We start from the raw sequence: 24,894 nt of genomic DNA, 5'->3' as shown, positions 1-24,894 counted from the left end.
GCGGGCATCCGCTAGAGTGTAGGTATATTATTCCTTTATTAAATTATTATCACATTCGTCTATTTCAAGACATTTTTGATTAGGCACAATCCACAAGCAATACCAAAAATATTTTACAAGCATTGATACTTTTTGGCTGTTGTAATGACTGTACTACTGCCAAAGTAGATAAGTTACTGGTATGAATTATGATTATCAGTATCAAATTTAAATATTTTATCAGTTGATCAGCTTTGCCTATTTTTTTATTTCACCCATAATTTAGTAGTTACCTACAAACAAAACGAAATTTAATGAAAAATGTGCTCTTTTCTAGGTTTAAGTGAGACTACCGAACAAACAGTTAATTTTTCTATTGGTGTCAAGAATTTAATGAAAATATTTTCTTATAAAAGGTATAAGCAAATTCAGTTTTTAATGAAGATTTTATTTTTATTTCTGAATAAACACAGAATAAAAATGGTTCATATATTATTAAAAACAACAAAATCATTACTTACATCACTATACTTAACTCATGATTATATTAATTATAAATCAAAACTATAAACTCTACTACACAAGGTTAGTATATTGGAATGGCACATTGTAAATACATACATATTAATTTAAAAGAAATATTTGCATTTACTTACATACATTAAATACATATAAGTAATATATAAATGCAAATATTTCTAATTTTAGTAATTAATTGCAACTGGAATGTCTTTTATCTATGAAATGCTTAAGTACCGCCTATATAGTAATTTTATCCCAATAATAAATTAAGGATGATAGTATAAGTACAAAATTCATTCTACTTAAACACAATTGTTCAAGATTGTATATCTTTGTGCTGAATCTTGAATTTGCTTGAAATTTAACATTAAAGTCTAATTATTATTATTGTATTTCTGTCTAATGTCAACTAAACCAAACTACATTCATACTATTAAAATTAATTCAATCTTGCCCTATCCTGAAACCTTGTATAACCCTTTTTAATAATGATTATTAACTACTAATTATTTACGACTAGATCATGCATATTGGTTATAAAAATTTGTTTTGATTGTGCATTTTCAATCTTATAATGGTACGAAAACCAGCAAGAAATATGTACTCATCTGTTATTTAATTGAGATAAGAAATAAATGATGGACAATATTCACATTAACACATTGTACATACATAATATATTATATATATAGTTAAATTGGGGCCGAACAGTATTAAATGTTTTTTTTTTTTCAATTTATTTCATCTCTTTCCGTCATTGGATAATTAAAAAAATGTACACTAGTAAATAGAACATACGTTAAAGAATTGAAAAAAAAAAATAAAGGTGCCTCCTTTAACAACTGTGGGGTTGCCAGGTTAAGTAATGTTACGAGTATTTATATACCCTTATCAGTTATTTAGTCATCTAATATGTCAAAGAAAAACTTGTTTTATGCTTAATTTAACTGTATTAGGTTGCCTTTGATCTAGTTCATGGTTTCCTAGATTTTGTTTGAACAATGTGTTTGGCCGCAAATTAACTACGCAACCTATTTGCAATATGTCGCTGTGAACATTATCTATAATTTATTTCATAGCACTAATGAATAACAGATGAGGGTATACATTCCTACTGCCGGATCTTAGACTATAACATGTGTTATCGAACATCAAAATGAAAATGCTCTTGTTCAAGAAATTGTAAGACGGTCTTCGCTTTACTGTTATAAGTAGTGAATGGGGTGCGTCGCCCAGTAGTGGGCGTTTGCGTCGGTTCATTTGGCAACCTCGGGCGGGCAGTCCGGCTGAGCGGAGGGGTGCGCGGCGCGGAATGCTGGAAGGTTCTCGAGTTCACGATCTATGCGCAGAATTATTGGGAATGGACGCAGATCTACGTGAAATCTGAAAACAATCAAATTACATACATATTACTTTTTTTTAGCCCTTGGATTCGCTTTTGGCGCCCCCGTGGTGCAGTGGTATGCGCGGTGAATTTACAGGACGGAGGCACTGAGTTCGATCCCCAGCTGGCGGATTAAAGTTTTCTTAAATGGCTGGCTGGTGGGAGGATGCGGTCGTGGCTAGTTGCTACCGGAAAAGGCATACTGTGTAAAAACTGAAAGGGTTGTGGATTTCATCCTCATCCTAACAATTTGGCCCGCTTTTATCGTAGATTGCATCACCACTTACCATCAGGTGATATTGTAGTCAAGGGCTAACCAGTAAAGAATAAAAAAAATATGCAGGAGGCTCAGAATCGTGATGTTTGGAAGTCCCTACAAAAGGCCTATGCCTTGCAGTGGATGTCCATCGGCTGACGATGATGACGATAGAATTGGCCCTGATAGAACAGATTAATAGTTTACAATTCTCTTACTTCCATAGGATGTTAAAACTGTCATTCTGGAAGCAGCAAGTTATTAAAACTAACTTCTAATTTTTGAGGGTAGGGAAGGGTTAGGAAGAAGTGCACATAAGTAAAAGCGAAGCTAGACCGGATCTGCTAGTAGGTATTGAATAAAAAGAGTTAAGTTTTACCTTCTAGCATTAAAAACTTGTGGCACAAGGCAGCAGTCTGCTAGAGTGATCTCATCACCAACACAGTACTTCCCGGCGCAGGAGGACAGGAGTTTCTCAATAGCTCTAAATCCTCTCATTATCCAGTGTTGAGCCCATTCTTTCTTTTTCTCTTCCCCTACATAGATTAGAACTATTAAGTTCTGTAGGGGTTGAATTGCTGATGATATTATCTGGAATTCAAAAAGATAAAAGTTTCCTGTAGTGAAGTTATAGTAATGATGGATATATAAAAACCATTGGTTAATAGCTTGAAATAATACAGCACTGCTTTAACCAAATCCTTGACAATTAGATTTCTTGAGAAGGAAAATTTGGTGATTAGAAGCAACATTCCCCAGCGGGAGAAGCTCCATGTAAGTGTCATATGTGGCTTTTAATCAAGTATTAGCCAAATTTTTTCACTCTCTCACACACTTTTCACAGCTCTGCTCATAGTCTGCAGACTGATTGCATGAGAAAAATAGAACAAAAAAAAAAGATTTCTTGAGAATCTTGTTTTTTAACCAGATAAAAAATCAGAAATCTTACTCTTACTTTTTAATATTATTTCTTGTTCTGTAATATTGTGTGTTTTGTCAACCCCAACTAAAGTACTTTCCATATTTGTTACATATAATCTCAATTTCTTTGACTAACTAGCATAGGTCAAAGATGAATGAGTGAATTAGCTTGCTGCAGCTCATTATGGAGATGCTATAAATATTGCAATGTGCTTACCTCACAAATTTCACGAACTTTTGCCCTTTTATAGCAATCTTGTGGCATTAGTGGCCTTTGGGGTCTTGTCTCCTCCAAGTAATTCATTATACTCAATGACTCTATCAAAGTATGCCCATCTGTGAATATAGCAAAGTTTGTGTTTTAATATGTAGACAGTAAACATCTATGATCTAACCCACATTTAATCATACTGAACCATATTTAATCATTTTGACTGCCTCCATAGGACATCCTGGGTTTGATCCCTGGCTGGGCTTATTGAGGTTTTCTTAATTGGTCCAGAAAGGCTTTGGCCTTGCTAGTAACCACCCTACCGGCAAAGACGTACCACCAAACAATATAGCATTCCAAAACAATTTTGTGTAGAAACCATAAGGGGTTGGGATTATTAAAATCATCCTAACAAGTTAGCCAGCTTCCATCTTAGATTGCATCATCACTTACCATCAGATGAGATTGTAGTCAAGGGCTAAAATTTAAACAATAAAAAAAATTCTATTTGAATGGACTGATTTTGAGATTTGACATAGTTCTTATGAGAAAGATGATTGGATCACATGACCTTTTAATTATCTTTGGATGTAAAAGTTTGTAAAATAAAAATTTTCAAAATAAGGTATTTTTAACAAGCAAATAGTGATAAGTAATGTAATCAAGGTGGTACTTGACATCTTAAGAACCACCTAGATTACAAAAGTTTGATAAGTAAAAGTTTATCTTATCTTCATAATATTGTGCTTATCTGATCTTTGCAATACAAAAAAAAATACTATTATTAAGTAGTGTTCTTCTAATTTTATTTTTAATAATAAAATAATAATAATAATTAATAACTATGTAATAGCTAGCTTGTCCTTAAGTTAGTGGTTTAGCAAAATGTGAGTTGTTCTAACCGCAAAACATTTTGTATAAAGCTTATTTTGTTGAACATCTAATACCAGTTTTGTTTATTTTTCACTTGATAATCATCTAAAGCTTTAATTAGTAATCAAAGAGAACCCACATAAACAGAAACAGTTTCAAGTTCTAAATTCTGCATTCGCTATCATTTTAATGTAACATCATAACTCTGCACAGATTCTCCCTGCCTAGACAAATTTGGCAAGATCCTACTACAGCAGCTTTAAATATTCTTTCTAATATAGAACTTGCTGCTGTTCTAGTGATGCCAAGATCTTTAAGTAAGTTATAGAGAGATTTTGCTAGTGATCCTCTCAGTCCTATTTCTACTGCATACAAACTGAACCACATAGCCAGTTTTAGTTAGTTGATAATATTTATTTACTTTCATACTGTGGTCCATCGGAATGTTAGTCTCCCACAGCACAGTAAGCTCTACAAGAACTATATGGTTAGTTTGTTTCGAAAAAAGGAAATGTCCGGCCTAGATCTTGAAATTGTGCTTATCCTATTGGGAATCCTTTAGCATGCCACTGCCTGTTGTCTGCACAATGATATTTTGCATATACTCTGAACGCCTGAGCACTTTCTTTCTGTGGACGCTCACACATACCTATAACCAGCGACGGAACTTGTTCCATGGGGTTGACTTCTCTGTATTCATTGCAGTGTTGCTCTCCACCGCCCTTTATGAGGCTCACAGCTTTTATATCATATGGTATCTCTTTCAGGTTGAGTGCTATCCGCACTCTCCATGAGCATGAGCTTCGCCAGTATGAATATAATACTGGCTGGAAATACAAAATAAAGTAAATATAAACAATAATCTGTTTCTGTTATTTATACTTTCAGTTATTATCATCATTTCAACTAATTATAATAATCATAATTCAAAAATCCCCTAAATTCATTTATTTAAGTAACTAGGCTTATTTTACAAGCACTTTTGAAATTCATTGTGGTCCACCCACAACCACATCATCATGGCTATTACCCCCTGCTGCAGATGAGTCTTTTTTTCCAGTTACCCATTTAACTACCCGTAATAATTGTAAATTGATTGTAAAATAAAAATTTATAGAAAGCATGAGAATTTCTAAGTATATGAATTGAATTCTATAGGCCTTACCATTTCTTCAATAAGATCACCCATGATTTTTCACAAATTAAAGAAAATTGGATTAAATCTAACAAGGCAATTTTATAGAAGTCCGATATTACTGTGCAAAACCGGTCGCAGGAGGCCAACAACTGTGGTGAGCCTGAGCCGTAAATATTTTACAATCGTGACGATTTACCGGTATGCAAATATGTTGCCTATTAATAATTCAGTGAATATTAATATACTTGTTCACTTACCTTAGCCATACTCGAGATAGATCCGTTGTATTTCGAGTAGTAATTAATTTTGGCGGCGTTTATTAGCACGGATATAAAAAATTTATTACTAACGCAACAAGTCCTATAAATTGAACGTAGGCCAACGAAACTTATATTCAGCTGGTATTGAAATTCTGTGTGAAATAATAATTCACCTGGATGCAGTAAATATTTTCAAATTGTAAATAGTAAAAAATTGAATTTATTCAAGCCCAATGTACTACAAATCAAATCAAATTATCAAAATCATTTGACGTTTGTTTTGTGAACAAAATCAACAAAATTCATTGAATATACGTTCGAATAATCAGCCGGAAAATTGTGTAATTTTTATTGTAGAACTTTTTAACTGGCCAATAGTTCATTTATATTATAAAAACCAATTTTCATAAAAATGTATATTGAATTTTGAAATTTAATAGATAATTTTAAAGTTCTGTGGTGTAAAATATTCTTTAAACTAATTAATTATTACCTATTGGCCACTATTGGCTATACGGTACAGGTTTCCGAATTTAATTTTTTTAGCTTTTTTCTCTAATAATCATTCGTTCACTAAAGTTCGTTCATTCATTAGTTCTCTTTGAACGCCAGCGTGTAAATGCACCTTTTAAGTAATTTTTCACACAAACATTTCAAACAAAGCCGCAGAAAATGAAATTGTTTGACAAACACATTTAATTTGACATAAAGTTTGATCGTGTATGGGGTCCCTTAGTTCCGCAAAGTCTGGAATTCAAACTTAAAAAACAAATTACGTCAATGTCAATTCAATTGTCAAGTTTGACAAATTGACATTGACGTAATTTAAAATTTAAATTAAAAATTTAACTCGCGGGTTTTGGCTTTTGTTGAGGTTATAAGTTTTTAAATCGCAGTTATATCTTTAATAACCTATAAATAATTTATTATTAGGTTTAATATTATTATATTCTATGAAGAAGTCTTGACATCTGGGGTTATGGCGAAAGACAAAAAAAAGGGTGTAAAGGCGAATGTGTTTAAAGTTGCTGGTGCGAAAAGCCTAAAGAAAACCAAAGCAAAGGCTGTTAATTTAGGTTTGAAAAATGTAAGTTATTGGTTTCTTATTTAATTATTTTCACAGATTAGCGGTATATTATTTTGCTAAACATCATGTCATAGTGGATACAAATCATGCATGCAAACAATGCATTTCTTGTGAATTTCAAAATTCATTATCGTTTTTGCAGATAAAACAAAAAGTGGCAGATATAGACAAGCAATTTGTGGAAGTGCAAAACAAAAACAAACCTAAAACTAGTACAGAACAAAAACATGATATTACAGTTCCTACGAAAAAACCCCAAAATAATGTGACAAAGGAAGAGGTTGCCTCGACAGCAGATCAAATTGTAAAAATGGATTTGTAACTTGCTAAAGGTGTTGTAATATTATAAATTATAAAATATATTATATTAATTAACCTGGATTAATTCTGTTCAATAATACATCCATTGAATGAATGCATGAATGACTGTAGAAGGCACCTGCCACTCACTCCTTACTTTCTCCCGTCTGACTTACTTGGCTGCATTTCTGACCTTACAGGTGAGGGCTCAAACATTTGTGCCTATAGATTGTAAATTCTTACATTTCTTGTAGGATAAGTACATTTCATGGCAAATGTTATTTTTTTAAGCGTATTGCTGTATTCTGTTCTTAAGGCTATGATTACTGGTATAATTACAGGCACATAAGGCACCTACACCTTGGTTTAATAGATGAATTCATCAATTAAACCAACCATGCTCAGCAGTGGACAATTTTTCAGTAACTGCTGATTATGACGATGATGCTAGTGATAAATACATTTTTCAGATCCCAGATCTATTGGAATCAAAACTATTTTATACCTCGAACTAGGATTAAGCAAATTATATTATTAAAAATTTTAAAAACTTAAATTGAAACTTTTTGAGCTTATTTTCATATACATAACAATGGACTTACTACAAGTGACATGCAAGAGGTGTGTCATTGATATTATTCAAGTGTGGGGTAGGTATGACACCTATTGTTTGTATTTGAAAATATCATCATCATTATCAACCCATATTTGACTTACTGTTAGGCACGAGTCTCTTCTCAGAATGAGTAGGGTTAGGCCAGTAGTCCCTCACGCTGGCTCAATGCAGATTGGTAGACTTCACACACTTAGTGAATTAAGAAAATTCTCAGGTATGCAAGTTTCTTATGATGTTTTTCCTTCAGTTTGGTAGTTCCCTGTGTACTATTATATAATATTTTTATACATTATATTTAATTTAAGGGAAATAAATTGCAATTCTTTGTTATTGTCTTTTATTATTAAATGTAACAAGATGTACCATTATAAAACACTTACAGCTTAAACTTCAAAAACGTAACATTGTTAACTAGTGGTAGATAAGTTATTCACAATATAACTGAATAAAAATAACCAATCCTCTCGTCATCACGTAATTATATTACGCAAATGAAAGTTATTTGATATTAAAAAGTTTTAAACTTATTGACTTGCCACCATTTAACCATTGCAGCATTCATGAATTTTTTGGATGTTATCCTCATGAATGATGAATAGTCTATAAATTATATAAACAAATATGTATATCTATTAAAATGCATTACTAGAAATGTCTAGTATATTTTTCTCTAAACTTGTACCACATGAACAGCTATAGCAGAATGCTGGATGATAAAACTTTTGTACATATTAACTTTTAAAACAACTGTTGATAGTTTATAAATCAGTAAGTATAAACAATTATTTTGTTATTAAGTAGTAAATTGTTAGATTACAAAATCAATATAACTCTTAGATTTAAAATTTTATTCTTCATCTGTTACATCAGGTTCTGCCATTTCATCTTCGCTGACTTCTACAGCATCTTGTGACTCTGCTGGATCTTCTGGAACAGCTACTGGGCTCTCAGGTTCCTCTACAAGGGGTTCATCCTCAGGTTGCTCACTGAAATTTCATTTCATATTACATTATGCTTGTGTAATATGATTGTATCTTATAATTCTGTTGTGGTTTATGATTTAAATTTAAAGGCTTTTCATCTATTATTAAAAGTTAATATTACCTTGATTCAACTTCAGCGGTATTATCTCCTGCAGATCCACTGTGTGAAAGTTCTTCCAAACGTGCAGCAGCAAGTTCAGATTCTTGTCTTGCAATCTCTGCTAATTCAGCTGCCTGTAATCGCATATGTGACTATTACCATATATAAGTGGACTAAATAATTGATGTCTGTCAATATTTCGCACAATACCGACAACTTTAAGCAGCTACGCCACTCAGATCCGACAAAATGCCCTCCCCTGTCTACTTTTCATTCCTTAACCATGCTCCGGTTTATCAAAATCAAAACAATATAAATAATTGTTCACAATAATATTTCTAATAATTATTCTGGCAAGTAATCTAAGGTTGGCAAGTAATCACAAAAAGGTTGTTATTTATTAAGCATTTAATTTACCTGTCGTGCAAGTTCAGCTTCACGTTCCTCTTGAGCCTGACGTTCTAGTTCTTCCAATTTTGCCAATTCCTCCTGTCTTCTTTGTTCCGCTAACCTCTCTTCCTCCGCCTCAGCTAATCTAGTTTCCTCAGCCAGTCTAGCTTCTTCCGCTAATCTTGCTTCTTCTGCTAGTCTGGCTTCTTCAGCGAGTCTGGCCTCTTCAGCTAGTCGAGCTTCTTCAGCAAGTCGGGCTTCCTCAGCGAGACGTTGTTCTTCAGCTAAACGAGCTTCCTCTGCGAGCCTTTCCTCTTCGGCTTTGCGAGCTTCTTCAGCTAACCTGGCTTCTTCTGCAATACGTTCTTCTTCAGCTTTCCTGGCGGCTTCTTCTGCTGCTTTCTTTGCCGCTTCTTCAGCCTTTCTAGCTTCTTCCTCGGCTTGCCGTTTCAATTCCTCAGCTCTTCGCGCTTCTTCCTCTTGCCTCCTTTCCGCCGCTTCGCGTTCAGCCTACAAGGTAATTCAAGAGCCCCACGTTATTTATTGAAATCTTATATTTGTCACATTAATAATATTACATTAATATTTTGTTCATACCTGAGCTTTGCGTTCAGCTTCACGCTTTGCTTCTTGTTTCAATGCTCTGTAAAAATTAAAATAATAGTAAGTAAGTACATTGTCTATTAGCTATACAGTTAAACAGCTATACAGTTAGAATTTAATAGTAATTATTATTATTTAACTGCTTACATTTATTTTGTTTTTTGGTTTGAGAGATAAATAAAAGACAACACGCAAATCACACGTCATTTGCGTGTTGTCTTTTATTTATCTCTGACTGTTGGTATGACATTTGCTAGTTTGCTACACGCTATTCAGAATAGCGTAATGGGCTTAATGAACGAATTAGTAAGAATAGCCTATTCTTGTTAATTCGTTCATTATGTCAATAAATCTTAATTATAAAAAAAATCTTGTATGAAATTTACGAAACAAAGTTTATAGAGATATACTATGTTTTATAAATATCACACGAGATTTTTATGAAACATACGAGGTATTATTATTATATTACTAGGTAGGTAGTTATTGAAATTTTAAACTGCCCATCTGTACTAATGCTTGCTTTGTTAAGAGCACTATTGCTTTTTTATTCCACTTACTTCTCTTCAGCAAGACGAGCTTCTTCTTGTCGCTTCCTCTTAATTTCAGCCAAATCAGCGGACGGCGTGAGAACGGGCTCTGCCGTGGTTGCGCGGAACCTGGCCTCGCGTTCTGCTTTGGCAGCTTTCAACTCGAGATCAGGATCGTCCATCATCGTAGGTGTCTGGAACTTGCGGCTCGGTCTCCAGGGTAGGAGCTTCACTGCATCGCAGTAAACGGTAATGTGGCCATTGTGACCATTGGTGCAATGAGTTGCTTTAGCAGATTACTGCAGAAGCTTGTCATTTTGTATCAACGGTCACAAATGGAATGGTGAGTACAGCAGCACAGCTCGTAACGCTCTCATTGTGATTGCTAAAAGTTATACAGTTCCGGCTTTGAAGCTCGATGGGAAGCCGAACATGTAAATTGCTTGCATGTCTTTTTTTTTACTTGCTTCATGCTGTAAACAATGTGGAAAGCGTGTTCGGGCCGTGTGCAAATTATCAATCATCTTAATGTCTTGCATGAAATGTATGTTTGTGTATATAAAATTTCTTATTTATGTAAATGGTAGTATTTACATTTCTATTAGACGTCTAATCTGTTCAATCTTCTACGTTGATTTCTAATGTACTAGGTACACACAAAAGAATAGTGCATTTAAAAAATTAGGTAGGTACTTATTAGCTAAAGTAGCAAAGCGTTAAGCACAAGCCTGGATATGAAGCATGAACGTTAGATTACTAGTAGCATGCGGATAATTAAAACAACTAAGAGACTGTAAATATATTTATTGTTAAACAAAATCAGTTCTGTTAATTAGTGAATACGAGACGTCTCGATCACCGAAACCGCGGCTAGCCGCGCTGCTACGATTATGACTAGAAGTGTACAATTTTTGATTATGTAAATTATTAACAAAATAAGTTTTGTGTATAAATGGATAAAAAATATATGAAAATCAATTAGTCGGGTCGTGTTATACCGAGATCAAGGACACGAAGAGCGTACGCGACGCGGGCGCAGGTGGTTGCACCATGCGCCCGCGCCGCGTCGCGTCGAACGGCGGGAGTGGGGAGTGAGCGGAGCTACGCGCACTGCGCCGCTGTCGCCTGTTCCGGCGCATCCGCTGCAAGAGACACCACACCCAGTGTTAGACACTGTTTTTTATTCTTGTTTTTAATTTAGCTTTTTTTTTTAATTATAAACTACACTGTCTAAGCTGTGAAGCGTAATTTAGAAACACGCGCTAATGAGGCCTCGTAACCCTATGTACTTTAATTGTATATTTTTTAAATAAATACTTTTGAATAAGCATTTCATCGTTTACCACAAAAAGCGATTAGCGTTTTCTTTTTATAAATACTACTCTTGTTAAAAATACATGGAAGTTTCTAGATATTATCTTGGTTCTACTGCTAAGATGGATTATTATTATTACTGTTAACGACAAGATTAGAAATAATAATTACTATTATTTTACAAGTATACAGGAATATTTTGAATTTGATGATCAGATATATATTTTACATTATGTACACATCTAAGAGCTACGAGGTTGCTCACCGCGTCATCTTTAATACATTTCTTTTAAAAATTATGCAGTGGATAAGCGAGCGCTAGCGAGGCGTCTAGGACGTAGTACCTGTGGCCTTTTCGACGGCCAAACCCGCGGCCGCTAGTCTATTCTTCGCGTAAAACGAAAGGAGGTTCACGTCGTCCCTGATGCTAAGCTCCTTGTAGAGTGGGTAGAGTTGTCTGCGGTTGGGGAACGCCTTTTTACCGGAATAGTGCACGCACGCAAGGTGGCCGCGTCCTGGCGAGCAACACCTCGGGTTATCACAAAGATATCTACTGGGTTTGGATATTTTTGTTAGATCCTTGAGATACGGAATAAGGTAGGCAAAAGATATTATTGTAGACAGGAAACATTATCTGTAAGTACTTATTAATTCACACCATAATATACTGGGTGACATTTTTGTCGTCGCGGAAAAAAATTGGACGTGACAGGTAAATGAAATAGAAGACCAAGGTTGGTCATGAGATATTTAATGTATCGATAAATCCAGCTCTAACTTTATTATAAATTGAATCTCTGAATTTGTGGGGTACTTAAGTGTTTTCAGTTGTCTGCCTCTATTTGCCGCCGCGGTGCGGTGTTGTTGTAGTTGTAGTATCTTTTGTAAAGTTCTTATTAAGCTGCAGGACTACAGTTCGAATAAATTTAGTAAGAATTTCTAATTTATAACTTGCCTGTAACACCCCAGATTATTTGGAACAACAAAAATAACTCCCAGTATAAATCAATAAAATAAATAAATAGATAAAATAAATAAGTAATTAAATAATTTAGGTAGGTGTTTAAAATGTTATAGGTCACGTAGATACCTGTGAACTTTTTGGCTGGCTCTGAGTAAAAAGAAATGTTGTGAATGTTGTCGGTAACACTTCGTAGAGGTAACAAAAGCTTAGCGACGTATGCGTCATTGCTGAATCGATAAGGAACTGGTTCTCCATAGGAATATCTGCAAATAAAGAAAAATCGTGGATTTTATATTCAACGAATTTATCTGACCAAACCACTGGAACCAAGAGGCAGACTGGATAATTCAACTTGATGGAAAATCAAGAGATAATCTGGTTATAAAACATATTACTTATACCTACTACTATACGTAATTCGATCTGTATGTGGAATTTTACGGTCGATGAAGTCTCCAATGAATTGTTTTTATTGGCCAGAAAAGAACACACCGGATGTGAAAATAAATCTTCAAAACATTTATGCTTGTAAACGGCATGTGTTAGCTGGCATTTGAATATGTGCTATAATTAAACCATCGGTCAGACCGACAAGTAATACCTACGTCATACGCGTGGATACTTTTGGCCGCGAAACAAACACCCACTCTGGAAACCTCCCAGCTTTCACAGAACTATTAATGCGTAATAGATTCATAAGTCAATGGATCATTTTGGATAGTACACCTATTGTTTACAACATGGTGCACTGCCAAAGTGGTGTATGATGCTGACACAATGTCAGTGTCGGTACGTCTGATAGACTCATCAATGGATACACTATTTTTGTACCATTACATCACTGATGCCAAAAAACTCTACCTGTCACTGAGTCAATATTTAGATGAAATGAGTCGGCTTATTCTTTTGGCGCAGAACACTGAGAGTAATGCGGTTATGTTTGTAAAGAGCCCTATAATCCTTTGTTACTAACATGGGGGAAAAACCCAAATTGTACTTATTCAATTGGGGTACAAACTCTAAATAACGGAGTCAAGATTTAGAAGAAAAGGTTTTTTCTTTTGGCGCAGAACGCTGAGAGTAATGCGATTAGGTTTGTTAAAAGACCTATAATCCTTTGTTACCAACTTGGGGAAAACCCCAAATTGTACTCATTCAATTGGGGTAAGTAGAAAAACGAAATAACTGAGTCAAGATTTAGAAGAAAAGGCTTTTTCTTTTGGTGCAGAACGCTGAGAGTAGCGCGATTCTTTTTGTAAAAACCTTACAATTCTTTGTTTCCAACTTGGGGAAATGGTGTACTTATACAAAACATACGTACGAGTAAATTGTCTCCAAAGGAGCTACAGATTTTGCGCGGGGCACAACAGAGCGAGCACGATGCAACAGCGAGGCAGTGTCGGCACGGATGCGACGAGTTTCATCCTCGAAAGCCTGGAAATGTATTTAAGCATTTCAAAAATTGGTAGAGGATCTGGTTACTACAATACATAAGTACCTACAAAATAAATATCATTGCATACCTAATACATCTAATATTTATATTAGAGTAGGAAAAATTCTAAAAATAATAAAAGCGAAAGGCATCGTGAAGATCGTCCACAAATAAAACAAAAGAATGCAGCATAATATTCCGCTCGTTGGGCATTTTACCAAATACATTATTCCCACATCGATAAATAAGATTTTTATTTATCGTAAAACGTTTGTTATTCTTTGGGTAAGTTTATGTGTACCAATAGCTGTAACCAGTGTTTTATGAACCCTGTCCCGGCTTGTCTATCAGCGACCTATTTGGGTATCGCTGGCACCACGTACTTACGATACTGCATTTACCTATCTTTACACTACTGTGTCCTTAGATATGTGTCGATTTTTGTAGAATTATCTATTATAACTTATCATAACATCTTACGTCTTCTCTATTTCATATGAGTTATGGGTTTTACGTTAAACAACCTTCGCCAAACGAAATATATGTAAGATTGCTTATAACGTTTACCTAACAGTACATAAGTCATAGGTATGAGAAATGAGTGTATCATATTACCTATTAAGTTCCGTGTTTCCATTACTTTACGTTTTCGACTGATTTTCTATTTTCTGTATTTAAATATGTTGGTATCAAATGAGATTGCAGTCAAACAATAACTTCTAGATGGCTTACCTTAATTTTACAACTAAAGGACGTCCACCGCTGGACATGGACCTTCCAAGACCCCATCCAGTAGCTCCCTTCAACCTGCTGGAAGTCTTCGTTCCTCCTAATTGGTGTCGATCAAAGCTTTCCGGTGGGGATCGACATTCTAGTAGCTAAAATGTATCAAATTACCTTGGTAGATTCGGATCTGTAGAAATCGTCTAAGGCAGTGACAGCAAGGGCCGGACGGCGGCGGTACGCGATGCGATCTAGCTCCCTCAGTATCACGGAGGGACGCACGCGGACACGAACGATGTGATGGGGTGGCTCAGGGTACGTGGCGAGTCGGGTGATCGTGCGAGACGTTGGACGATAAATCAGTTCCGCCTACAAAAATTACTACTGTAAAGTTATTCATGTAGTGCCACAATACACTCGTTGAAAGTTTTCGAGATTCTTAGGTATTTTTTGGTACTTAGGTAAACAAATTGGTTGGTACATAAAATTAAATGGATCACTCAATATAAATAAGCATACTTCAGCAAAATTAACTTGTTACAGTATTTAAAAGGAAGATCCATAGTACTTAAACTGAACTGCTTTCGCTTTTCATATCTTCTCGATTTTCGAATCTCATTAATTAAGGATCAATCCAGGTGTTTAACTTGAGTCTTTTTACTTCTTAAGTAGACATGCCCCTTTTTAGACTATTTAAAAAGTTTGAAATAAAGATGACTGTTTAGTTTCAACAAATGTGATCGTGCAAAGTTGAAATGACTGAAAACCACTTCAAATTAAAATATACTAAGTTATAGGTGTACATGCATTATTTTCACTTACCGTTAATATTTTCCATCAACGCTCAGGCTCAAAGAAATAAAGCTGTAATGAAGTGATAGCATATAATGTGATAAGAATTTACTCTAAGGTCTGACTTTACAGATACGATATTTTGCACAGGATAAACTTATTTTACTTAGTTATTCCGCATGTTACTTTTTTTTTTTGAAAATTTGGCGTCCCACAAGGAGTATCTATTGGACCTATTTTATTGATCGTCTATACTCTAAACGAACTTAACAATATTTTACTTCTTTTAACTATCAAATGTAATCAAGCCTAGGGTACCTAGTGTGTTGATGAATTGTCAATTCGATCTTTATAGAACAACTTTAGGATATCAATAGATCTGACTCATAGTATAAATATACCGCCATGGATATATTTAGCTGAAAGCGCAACACGCTACAGCTACAGAATCGTGTTCTAGCATCTACTTGTACGATCCGTATTCATAAACATTAAGATCAAGTTGCACAGCTTTTGAATCAACAACTAACTTTTAAACGAACTGGACGTTTGTACAGGATGTTCTCTAAACAAGATTATCATATGAACGTGTTATTCCACAAGGAATTTGTTTATAATTTAGGAATATCTTATCGCACGTACATACCTACGTTCAGTGTTTCTGAATCTTCCAGATCTATATCCGTCCTGCTATACCTAACCTAATGTTACTTTCTTACATCATTCAGACTTTGTATTTTATGATTAGCACATGGCCTGTGTAATTGTTTGGCAGTTTTGTTATCTAATGAACTATAACGGTTCACGCTTCAGTATCAATTTCTAATTTTAAAATAAAAAATATTACTGTTTACTTTTCTTAACTCGCTAATGGTTTCACTTGGCCTTTGGTATTTTGCCAAAACCCCATTCCCTTGATAAATTTCGTCTTTGTTTACGCCAGGGTTACAAACATCCGTTCCTCTACAAATTCTCAAGAAAGTAACTATGTTTTATCGCTCTCGTCATTGAAGTAGTTATAAAGAAGTACCTACTTGCTCGTAACTATAATTAATGTTAATTCGAAGGAGCTTCTCAATTTTTTTTCTCTTGTGTTTTTTTTTTCAAATAGTATTCTATCAATCTACTATCCTGATGATGAGACAAATATCTCCAATAGTTTAAAGCCAGCTCTAGGCGCATTTTTATACATACAAATAGGTACTTACTAGCAAATACATTTTTATATGCGCTGCTGGTTTGTCGCGAACAGTTCAGCAGTTTTGGGCCATACCTAACTACCTAGACGGAATACTAATAATGTTATTGGCTTATATGTTGCGCTAGTAAAGCTAATCCATCACGGTTTAATCAGCTTGATTGATCTAACCCTAACCCTTGATCTATCTAAACATTATAACTTGACTTCGGGGGAATAGATAGACGCATTTCGACTGAATCACCTCTTACAATATTTTTGAAACGCCTGATGACACTATACCTGGATTAGTTTGTTTAGCGATCGTGCAATTTTGAGTTAAGTACCTATGTTCTTAGATTATGAGAAATTCCTCAAAATTCGTTGGTCACATATTAAATTAGCAAATATTGAGATTTGTGTAAGTTAGTATAACTGTCTACCTACTGAGATACATACATATATAATTATACTTACCATCTGTTTCTTTGTATAAATCTATTAGTTCTAGATTCTTATAGTATAAATTGAATTAAACATTGCAAATTACACGGCAATTAACTCTCGCGAGGATATGATGGTATATTTGGAAACTCCGTTTCTGTTTGGCTCACTGCCACATTACCGACGTGCGCAGCAGGTTTGTGCGAAGGAACTTGATGCTAGGTATTTTGATTGTAAATATCTTTCTTGGCCCCATTGCATTTTATTTCCCAATCTGCGTATTTCAGATACTAGTCAGATCTAATGTATTAATTACCCATTATTGATTGTATCGCTAGGGTATTTTGTAATTTCTCTTATTTGATGAAGCTTTAAGTAGGTAGTGCAAGTCAAAGTTATTTTCCGATCTCCGGATTTCAGATATTAATCGGATCGAATATAGACTAAAGTAATGTCTATTAAATCTAGTACTAAGATTTTTTTGTGATTTCTCCTATTCAACAATTGAAGTAATGAAAGCTTTAAGTAGTTTAGATCTCGGTATTAATAACAATAATTTACTAATTTGAGACAAATTTTTAAAAATCTTCGAACAGCTTCGGTTTTCTAGTAAAACCGTTTCTAGTAAATACCTACTAATAAGTATCCACAATCGCCTACTTTACCTTGTATTTTTATGTTTCTTGTATCTAGTTCTTTAAAAAAATGAATGAATAACAACATGAATGAAGCTCATATTTTTTGGTTAGACAATCGTGTTTCCAGTGCTCTTTTATGATAAAGAAAAATGTGCGGCAGCCTGCAATAAGCTTGCTCAATGGTATTTATATCGAATGCGCCATACCAGTGACCAGTGACCAGTATCAACTTACCTGAGACAGCCTGGGTATGTACGTGACATACGGGATATGGTAATACGGTTCAAAGGACGAGAGGTAGTACGACGATGTCAGCGGCTGTCGGCGGCGGCGTCCAAAGGAAAACGAATCTTTTAATCCATCTTATATTAGTACGAGAGCCGGCATAAGAAATGTATACCATCATCTGATAATTAATTGGGATGAGAAATAAATGGTAGATAATGTTTAGTGACACATTTCAAATGGGTTGCCTAGTTAAACTGCGACCGGATAGTATTAAATGGTTACTTTTTTTTTCAATTTATTTAACCTCCTTCAATTTATTAATTTAAAAACCGTAAGTACAAGAGTTAATAGAATATAAAGAATTGAGAAAGTAAAAGTTGCCTGCTTTACACACTGCGGCTGTAAGGTTGACCGTTGACGGATATAAACAGTTAAGTCATTTATATACCCTTAGGTATCAGTTATTAGGTCGTCTAATAAGTAGTCAAATGAAAGCTCCTTTTATGCTTAATTAAACTGTATTAGATTGCCTTTCACCTAGTTCATGGTTTCCTAGATTTTGTATGAGAAATGTGTATGACCGTAATTTAACTAGGCAACCTATTTGCAATATGTCACTAAACATTATCTATAATTTATTTCTTATCACTACTGAATACCAGATGAGAGTATATATTTCTGATGCCGGATCTTAGGCCATATGTTTAAACGTGGAATTATATTTATTAGCCGTGTCGACAGTCGACAGAGAAATTTATCTGGCGTGTCGACACGTGGCCCAAGACAAGTGTCAACACTTCCGTATGTAAGAACCAATTCTGTTCGGATAGCGACATGACAGACAAATATAATTCCGGTTTATTATTGTTTTAAATCTATCAAGTTCTTAGAGCCTATTCTTACAATAAGATCAAGTTACATATTGACGGTCGAGTGACGCATTGGGTGGTGACCCTGCCTTCAGCATTCAAGGTCGTGGGTTCAGCCCCCACAACTGTAAAATATTTGTGTGATGGACACGGGTGTTTTCCAGTGGTTTATATAAATACTAGCTGACGCCGCGCTGTTTCACTCGCGTGGTTCCCGTTCCCGTAGGAATATGGGGATGATATAAAGCCTATAGCCTTCCTCGATAAATGGGCTATCTAACACTGAAATATTTTTTGAAATCGGACTAGTAGTTCCTGAGATTAGCGCGTTCAATCAAACAAACAAACTTTTTAGCCTTATAATATTAGTATAGATCATGTTTATTATAACTTTATGTTTATTAATGTGTATTATCAGCTGTCGTACCCATAACACAAGCCACGCTTACTTGTTTGTTTGTTTGAACGCGCTAATCTCAGGAGCTACTGGTCCGATTTGAAAAACTCTTTCAGTGTTAGATAGCCCGTTTTTCTAGGAAGGCTATAGTCCATATTTTATCCCCGTATTCCTATGAACCGGGAACCATGCGGGTGAAACCGCGCGGCGTTTAGTGGAAGATATTTATTTTCCTTAAAGTATTTTTTTGGATCCTATGCTTACATATTGTGCATGATGTTTACATCTTAGGTAGCTAGATAAGTATCTATCTATCATAATATAAAATCTTAGAAGATGAGGAAAAGGGCCTTCTATAAATTACAATACCAATTTTTTTAATAAGCTTCAGAGGCATATGCCTGTTATCTACCTACTAATCTACTACAATCTAACTTTGGTTTTGCCTACATAGGTACCTATATTTAAGTAATTTGGTTAAATTTAAATTATCTAGATAAACACCTAAAAATATTTTGATGAGTAAATGTATTAGGTACCTCGAACTTTTCATCAAATGACGGCGAAGTCAAGTGAAGTCTCACAAGGGAGACAAGACCACTTGTTGTGATTTAATTTTTTTTTCATTTACCTAGATAGGTATTAATGTAAGTATGTCTTTTAATGCCTCGGACTTTAAAAATATTTCTTTTCATTTTACACATATTTCTTTTCAGTAACATTTGAAGCTGTATTTTTTTTTCTCTTGTCCCCGTTGTGGACAAATTAAGATGAATTGAAAATGTCGTAAAATGTTGTAGCAAACTATTTTGTTAAAAGTAATGATTTCATCATTAAAGAAGAATTATCAAGATTGTTTTATAAAGTAAGTTGCCGGGCGGTAAGGGTAGGCCTGGGCCGGGGATGGGCATTCCCTTCCCTTTATATTCATTAATTTAAATACAAATTAATTAGAATTCTTATTTGAATTATTTGGTGTGAAATGACCAGCGATTTATACTCTCATTTTTAATTGAGTACCTCCTTATGGCAGTTATTTTTTTGCTTACTTGGAATACCTACACAGTTTTTCGGTTATTTTGATTTAAAAATCGAACTACTGAAACCTACCCTTTAAAATAAAAAAAAAAAACAATCGATTAGTACCTACTTAAATTACGGAACTACCTATAAGTGGTTTAAGGTAACAAACGTAAAAATGAATAGGCCTACTTCCTTTTTTAAATCGGTTAAAAAACTAGGCTGTGATGACTAGGTATTCATTATTCATCATCATAACTTATAAATGAAAAGACCAATTTGGACGCAGCTTTTTAACAGAATAAAAAAACCGAGGAAGTTCTATGTTCGGCTGAATGTTTTTTTTTTGTTAAAAGATTTTGGAGAATAGGTGCTTAGGTATTTTAATTTTAATTTTAAAATCTAATTTTAAAATTTATATTTAGGTACAAAAACAATCGGATAAAATAAAAATTTGTTTACGTTCTACTTAATAATAAGAATTTTTGTTTTAAACTAACGTTAAGTCAAACTAAAAAACGTATTTTACGAGTTGTTGTTTCACTACGACTACAAGTTGATATTGGTAGATGAAACTCGTATATTCATAGATACCTACTTACGGAGTATTTGATTACCTACTTATTTTTTTTTTTCAATTAAAATATTGCCTGTTGGTAATTTATAGTATAGAAAAACAAAGAAAACCGTTGTTAGTAAAAATATATCGAGCCCATCATCGATATTTTATTGGTAGATCCAAGATAAAAGGAAACTTTACTTATAAAAATGCAAGCTTTATTAAAAAAAATTAGTCTAGATCACATATTTATTAAAAAAATTTATACTAAGACATATAAAGCTTAAATTATAAATTAGATCAACGTCCACTTGTAACAAAAAGTAAAGTAGTGCGATCACATTGCGTTAGCGAATACTGATTAGGTCGGGGAGAGGGTTAGGGGGGGACGCAGGACGTGGGGTCGGGGGTCGGGAGCCGGGGCGCTACACGCGGTACGAGTAGTGGCGGTAGTTGGTGCCGTAGGGCAGGCGGCCGCTGCTGGTGGACGAGTAGGAGTAGCCGCCGGGCCCGCCCAGGCTGCTGCTGCGCTCGCTGGAGTACGAGTAGCCGCCGGGCCCGCTGCCCGCGCGGCGCTCCACCGTGTTGCTGTACGAGCTGCGCTGCGGCAGCCCGCCGCCCGAGGAGCGCTCCGACGTGCTCGAGTACGAGTACGAGTACTGCTCGTCCGCGCGCCGCGGCGCCGTCTCCCGGTCCACCACCACGTAGTGGCGCGGCGTCTGCAACAGCAACCGCGGCTTAGTGCGTCGCGCGGACCCTCGCACCGACCCGACCGACCCGACCAGCGAAGCGACACACGACCACCGACCGCCTAGTACGACGCGTAGTTGCTGTAGAAGACGTGGCGGTGCGGCGTGCGCAGCGGCCGCCCGTGCGCCTGCGCCAGCGCCAGGTCCATGTGGTCGCGCGGCGTGCCCAGCGGGTCGGCCTCGAAGGCGCGCTCGCGCTGCCCCACCGCGGCCAGCGCGCGCTCGCGCGTCCGGTCCCGCGGCGACACGTACGGCGCGATCGGTTTCAGTTTGGACTCCGGCAACGGCGCGATATTCTGCTTCACCACCGGCTCGAGCACGGAGCCGCGCGCGCCGGGCCGGGAGCGGCGCCCGAACGCGGTGATGGGGTCGGGCACCAGGCTCGGCCGCGGCACGTACGGCACCAGCTCCCAGTCGCCTATCCGCTGCAAGCGCAGAAGTCGCCGTTAGACGGGCGGGCGCCGCCTCCAGCCGCGGCTATATTTGGCGCGCCCGGTAGCTCCGCTTTCCGATACTTGTTTTTCGATTTGCTCTGACCCACTTGCGGAGCTCTGCCGTAGCGTCCTATCGAACCCTACACTATGCGACGCTGCGGCTTCGGCTGGACTTAATAAGCAATTTTGTTTATAAGCGTAGTCACTAAGTTCCATACTCGATGGAGGTAGAACATCTAGTACCGCGCTACACTACGACACTCGATCTTAGCGAAAGACATGAGGGACGAGGGTCGACTCGGTGCGAGGGCGTCCGGCTCCCGGGGTTAGTGGAGCGAGGTGCACGCTCGGGTTAGGATGCGTCACTCACCGTCACGCTGTAGCTGGAGGGCCGGTAGGGACGGCGCGTCGTGTAAAAGTCACTCTCGTAAACCATGGCTGCTGTGAGTATCTACTCGTGATCGCTCGTCCAAAACTCGCGACGGTCGGTCCTCGACTGAGGAGCGCGCGCCGGCGGCTGCGCCACGCCGACGACCTTATTTTTAGATCACTGTCATTGCAATTTTAACGTCATTCCTCCCAAACTAAACTAAAATTTTAAGCATCCAGTCAACATGATCACAAATGGGTTAAGGATAATCATAATTTCTATAGAATGAAACCGAAAACACCAAGGGTGAGATGAAAATAACGCTATAGAATGTTGTTTCTCGCTGAATCATCATTATAAACAAGACGCGCGTTGCGCTGGATGAAAATAACTACGTGAAAGTGTTGGCGTTTATTATTTAACAATCCTGAATAATGAGCAGTTGGCACGCCTTCAGACTAACCAACGGCCACCACAAGGACTCCGAGCTCATAGATTTTCAACCACAAAACAACGAAGTTAATTTTTTATGTAGGTACTTATCTGTACCCAAGTCCGTTTTGCAATTTCTTTAGGACCATCTACTATATAAAAATAAGTCGGGTTTTCCTTCCTGACGCTATAACTCCAGAACGCACGAACCGATTTCCACGGTTTTGCATTCGTTGGAAAGCTCTCGGGCTCCGTGAGTTTTATAGCAAAGAAAATTCAGGAAAATTTCAACGTAGGGTATGGTAGGGAAAGATTACATCGAGTTTCACGCGGACGAAGTCGCGGGCGTCCGCTAGTTATACCTTATATCGTAGTTGCAGTAAAAACTCCTTGGCTGTGCTGTGAGCATGGATGCGCCTTCAAACTGCATCAGCAGGTAAAACATTTTAGTTTAGTGCAACGGTTTTATATTTTAAATATTTGATGTAGTAAGTAGGTTTTGTTTTTGAAGTCTGTTGAATGTTTTTCATTGGTTTTACTTACCCTAGTCATGAAATTGCAAGTCCTATGTCCTCGATCCTGATGAAATAGTACATACTCGTAGTATTCCACTTATAGTTCAACTGGCTTGATGAGAAGCAGGTATATAGGTATCCTACGTATAACAATATTGTAACAGAGCTAATTCTGAAGGTACTACTGCATTATATTTTCAAAAATTTCATTGGCCAAAAATTTATGTTTTTTTAATTATTCACCGTCAGTCCGAACATCTTTTTGTCGACCGGGCGTCACGCCGAAAATATTGAATGAATTCAAATGAAACTTGATACGACCTATACTACGAATACGAAGAACATTAATATATTGGTACTTTTTTTTTAAAATAAATTAGAAGAGAATGTAATAGGGGTTGAAAGTTTGTACGGAAAGTCGAGGTGGGTTCGATTCGAGTCCGGTCCGGGGTATGCACCTCCAACTTTTCAGTTGTGTGCATATTTTTAAGGAATATATATCCTAAATATCACGTGTCTCAAACTGAAGGAAAAACATCATGAGGAAACCGGCTTACCTGAGAATTTTCTTAATTCTCTGCGTATGTGAAGTCTGCTCTATCCGCATTGGGCCAGCGTGGTGGAATAATGCCTAGCCCTTCTCATTCTGAGGGGAGACTCATGCTCAACAGTGAGCCGAATATGTTAATGATGATGAATCTCTGGATACCGAAACCGAACCGATTTTTAAAATTATTTTACCAACAGAAAGCCACGTTATTCCTGTCATGGGTTTTTTTGTCACTGAATTCCCACGGGAACAGGAACTACGCGGGAGAAACCGAAGGGCGTCTGCTACTAACAAATAATCAGCAATTTACACAACATGAAACCATCGTCGTTATGCGGTTCTCTCGTCTCCCGTTCCTTGGGGTAGTTTTCCGGCATTTTGCGGTATATTTTACCTTCTACTGCAGTCTGGCATGTCGTCCGAACATTACACTAGGGACCACTTATTAAATTTTACACAACACAATTAAATACCACGTGTCTCAAACGGTGAAGGAAAAACATCGTGCGGTATGGAGGTTTATACTGCATTCTTAATTCTCTGCGGGTGTGAAGTTTGCCAATCCGCATTGGGCCAGTGTCGTGGACTATTGGCCTAATCCTGAGAGGAGACTCGAGCTCAGCAGTGAGCCGAATATGGGTTAATATTGATGAAATGATGAATTTAATTTTTTAAAAAGTATACCTATTACCTACTTCCAGATTAATCCCATTTAAAATTCACAAAAATCGGAACAGTAATTTTGCATTAAAAATCAAGACAAGTGAACGAAATTGCCCATACTGTGGCGTTTATGGTCATTATGCAAAAACACACTAAAAACAGAAAAATAAAATCTTTCAAAAGCATTTAATCAATTTCAAAGATTCATCTGTCGGATATTTTTTTTGTTGTTCAAAAGATTTTATTTATCAACTAAGCGAAACTTCAAGTTAGAACTTCGAGTATGTGTAATGAGTGAATACTGAAAGCATGGCCTCTCAGATTCAGTACACAATTTGGCGTTTAGAGTTGAACTATCGAGATGGTCTTTAGCAAACAAGATAAGTTACAGTTCGTGTTTATTTGTTATCCAAGGTTTTTTTTGTTCGTATGGGGTGTGATCACATTTCGGATAAAAATTAAAAATAC

The 24,894-nt window shown here is 36.5% G+C and overlaps 2 protein-coding genes and 1 long non-coding RNA gene across 5 annotated transcripts; 1 reads left to right on the top strand and 2 right to left on the bottom strand.

Moving 5' to 3' along the window:
* Positions 1-934: 934 nt before the first annotated feature.
* LOC112056883 (probable maleylacetoacetate isomerase 2) lies at positions 935-5,800 on the bottom strand. Of its 2 annotated transcripts, none has more exons than XM_024097378.2 (5): positions 5,542-5,800; positions 4,796-4,973; positions 3,280-3,398; positions 2,521-2,732; positions 935-1,884 (listed from the first exon to the last, which is right to left on the bottom strand). In XM_024097378.2, the coding sequence occupies exons 1-5, from the start codon at positions 5,548-5,550 to the stop codon at positions 1,758-1,760; spliced, it is 645 nt and encodes a 214-aa protein (XP_023953146.1). In that variant the 5' UTR covers positions 5,551-5,800; the 3' UTR covers positions 935-1,757. The 2 variants fall into 2 exon arrangements, with proteins under 2 accessions (XP_023953146.1, XP_023953142.1); XM_024097374.2 differs by lacking the exon at positions 5,542-5,800 and adding an exon at positions 5,312-5,456.
* A 419-nt stretch (positions 5,801-6,219) lies between these two features.
* Positions 6,220-7,012, top strand: LOC128199291 (uncharacterized). The gene is made up of 2 exons (XR_008251949.1): positions 6,220-6,631; positions 6,774-7,012. It is a non-coding gene; the product is annotated as an uncharacterized LOC128199291 (long non-coding RNA).
* An 855-nt stretch (positions 7,013-7,867) lies between these two features.
* On the bottom strand, positions 7,868-22,551 carry LOC112056867 (uncharacterized protein CG45076). Of its 2 annotated transcripts, XM_024097356.2 has the most exons (11): positions 22,267-22,550; positions 17,875-17,958; positions 14,764-14,958; positions 13,753-13,865; positions 12,558-12,694; positions 11,812-11,982; positions 10,184-10,385; positions 9,618-9,663; positions 9,048-9,530; positions 8,652-8,764; positions 7,868-8,533 (listed from the first exon to the last, which is right to left on the bottom strand). In XM_024097356.2, the coding sequence occupies exons 1-11, from the start codon at positions 22,330-22,332 to the stop codon at positions 8,395-8,397; spliced, it is 1,749 nt and encodes a 582-aa protein (XP_023953124.1). In that variant the 5' UTR covers positions 22,333-22,550; the 3' UTR covers positions 7,868-8,394. The 2 variants fall into 2 exon arrangements, with proteins under 2 accessions (XP_023953124.1, XP_023953131.1); XM_024097363.2 differs by lacking the exon at positions 17,875-17,958 and having other exon boundaries at positions 22,267-22,551.
* Positions 22,552-24,894: the final 2,343 nt, after the last annotated feature.

This window comes from Bicyclus anynana, chromosome 21 (genome assembly GCF_947172395.1).
Source record: "Bicyclus anynana chromosome 21, ilBicAnyn1.1, whole genome shotgun sequence".
Classification (NCBI taxonomy): domain Eukaryota; kingdom Metazoa; phylum Arthropoda; class Insecta; order Lepidoptera; family Nymphalidae; genus Bicyclus; species Bicyclus anynana.
Note: the sequence above shows the minus strand (reverse complement) of the source record. Positions and strands in the feature narration are given on the sequence as shown.

What these genes read in the sequence shown, in the direction of transcription:
- LOC112056883 (XM_024097374.2), bottom strand. Translation starts at nt 5,335, where the DNA reads ATGGGTGATCTTATTGAAGAAATG. An exon ending in GTGATCTTATTGAAGAAATG is followed by an intron (nt 4,974 to 5,311) that starts GTAAGGCCTATA and finishes TTGTATTTCCAG; the next exon opens with CCAGTATTATATTCATACTG. An exon ending in CAAGTTTTTAATGCTAGAAG is followed by an intron (nt 1,885 to 2,520) that starts GTAAAACTTAAC and finishes GATTGTTTTCAG; the next exon opens with ATTTCACGTAGATCTGCGTC.
- LOC112056867 (XM_024097356.2), bottom strand. Translation starts at nt 22,332, where the DNA reads ATGGTTTACGAGAGTGACTTTTACACGACGCGCCGTCCCTACCGGCCC. An exon ending in CCTTTGGAGACAATTTACTC is followed by an intron (nt 12,695 to 13,752) that starts GTACGTATGTTT and finishes CTTTATTTGCAG; the next exon opens with ATATTCCTATGGAGAACCAG. An exon ending in AAGCTGAACGCAAAGCTCAG is followed by an intron (nt 9,531 to 9,617) that starts GTATGAACAAAA and finishes ATTACCTTGTAG; the next exon opens with GCTGAACGCGAAGCGGCGGA.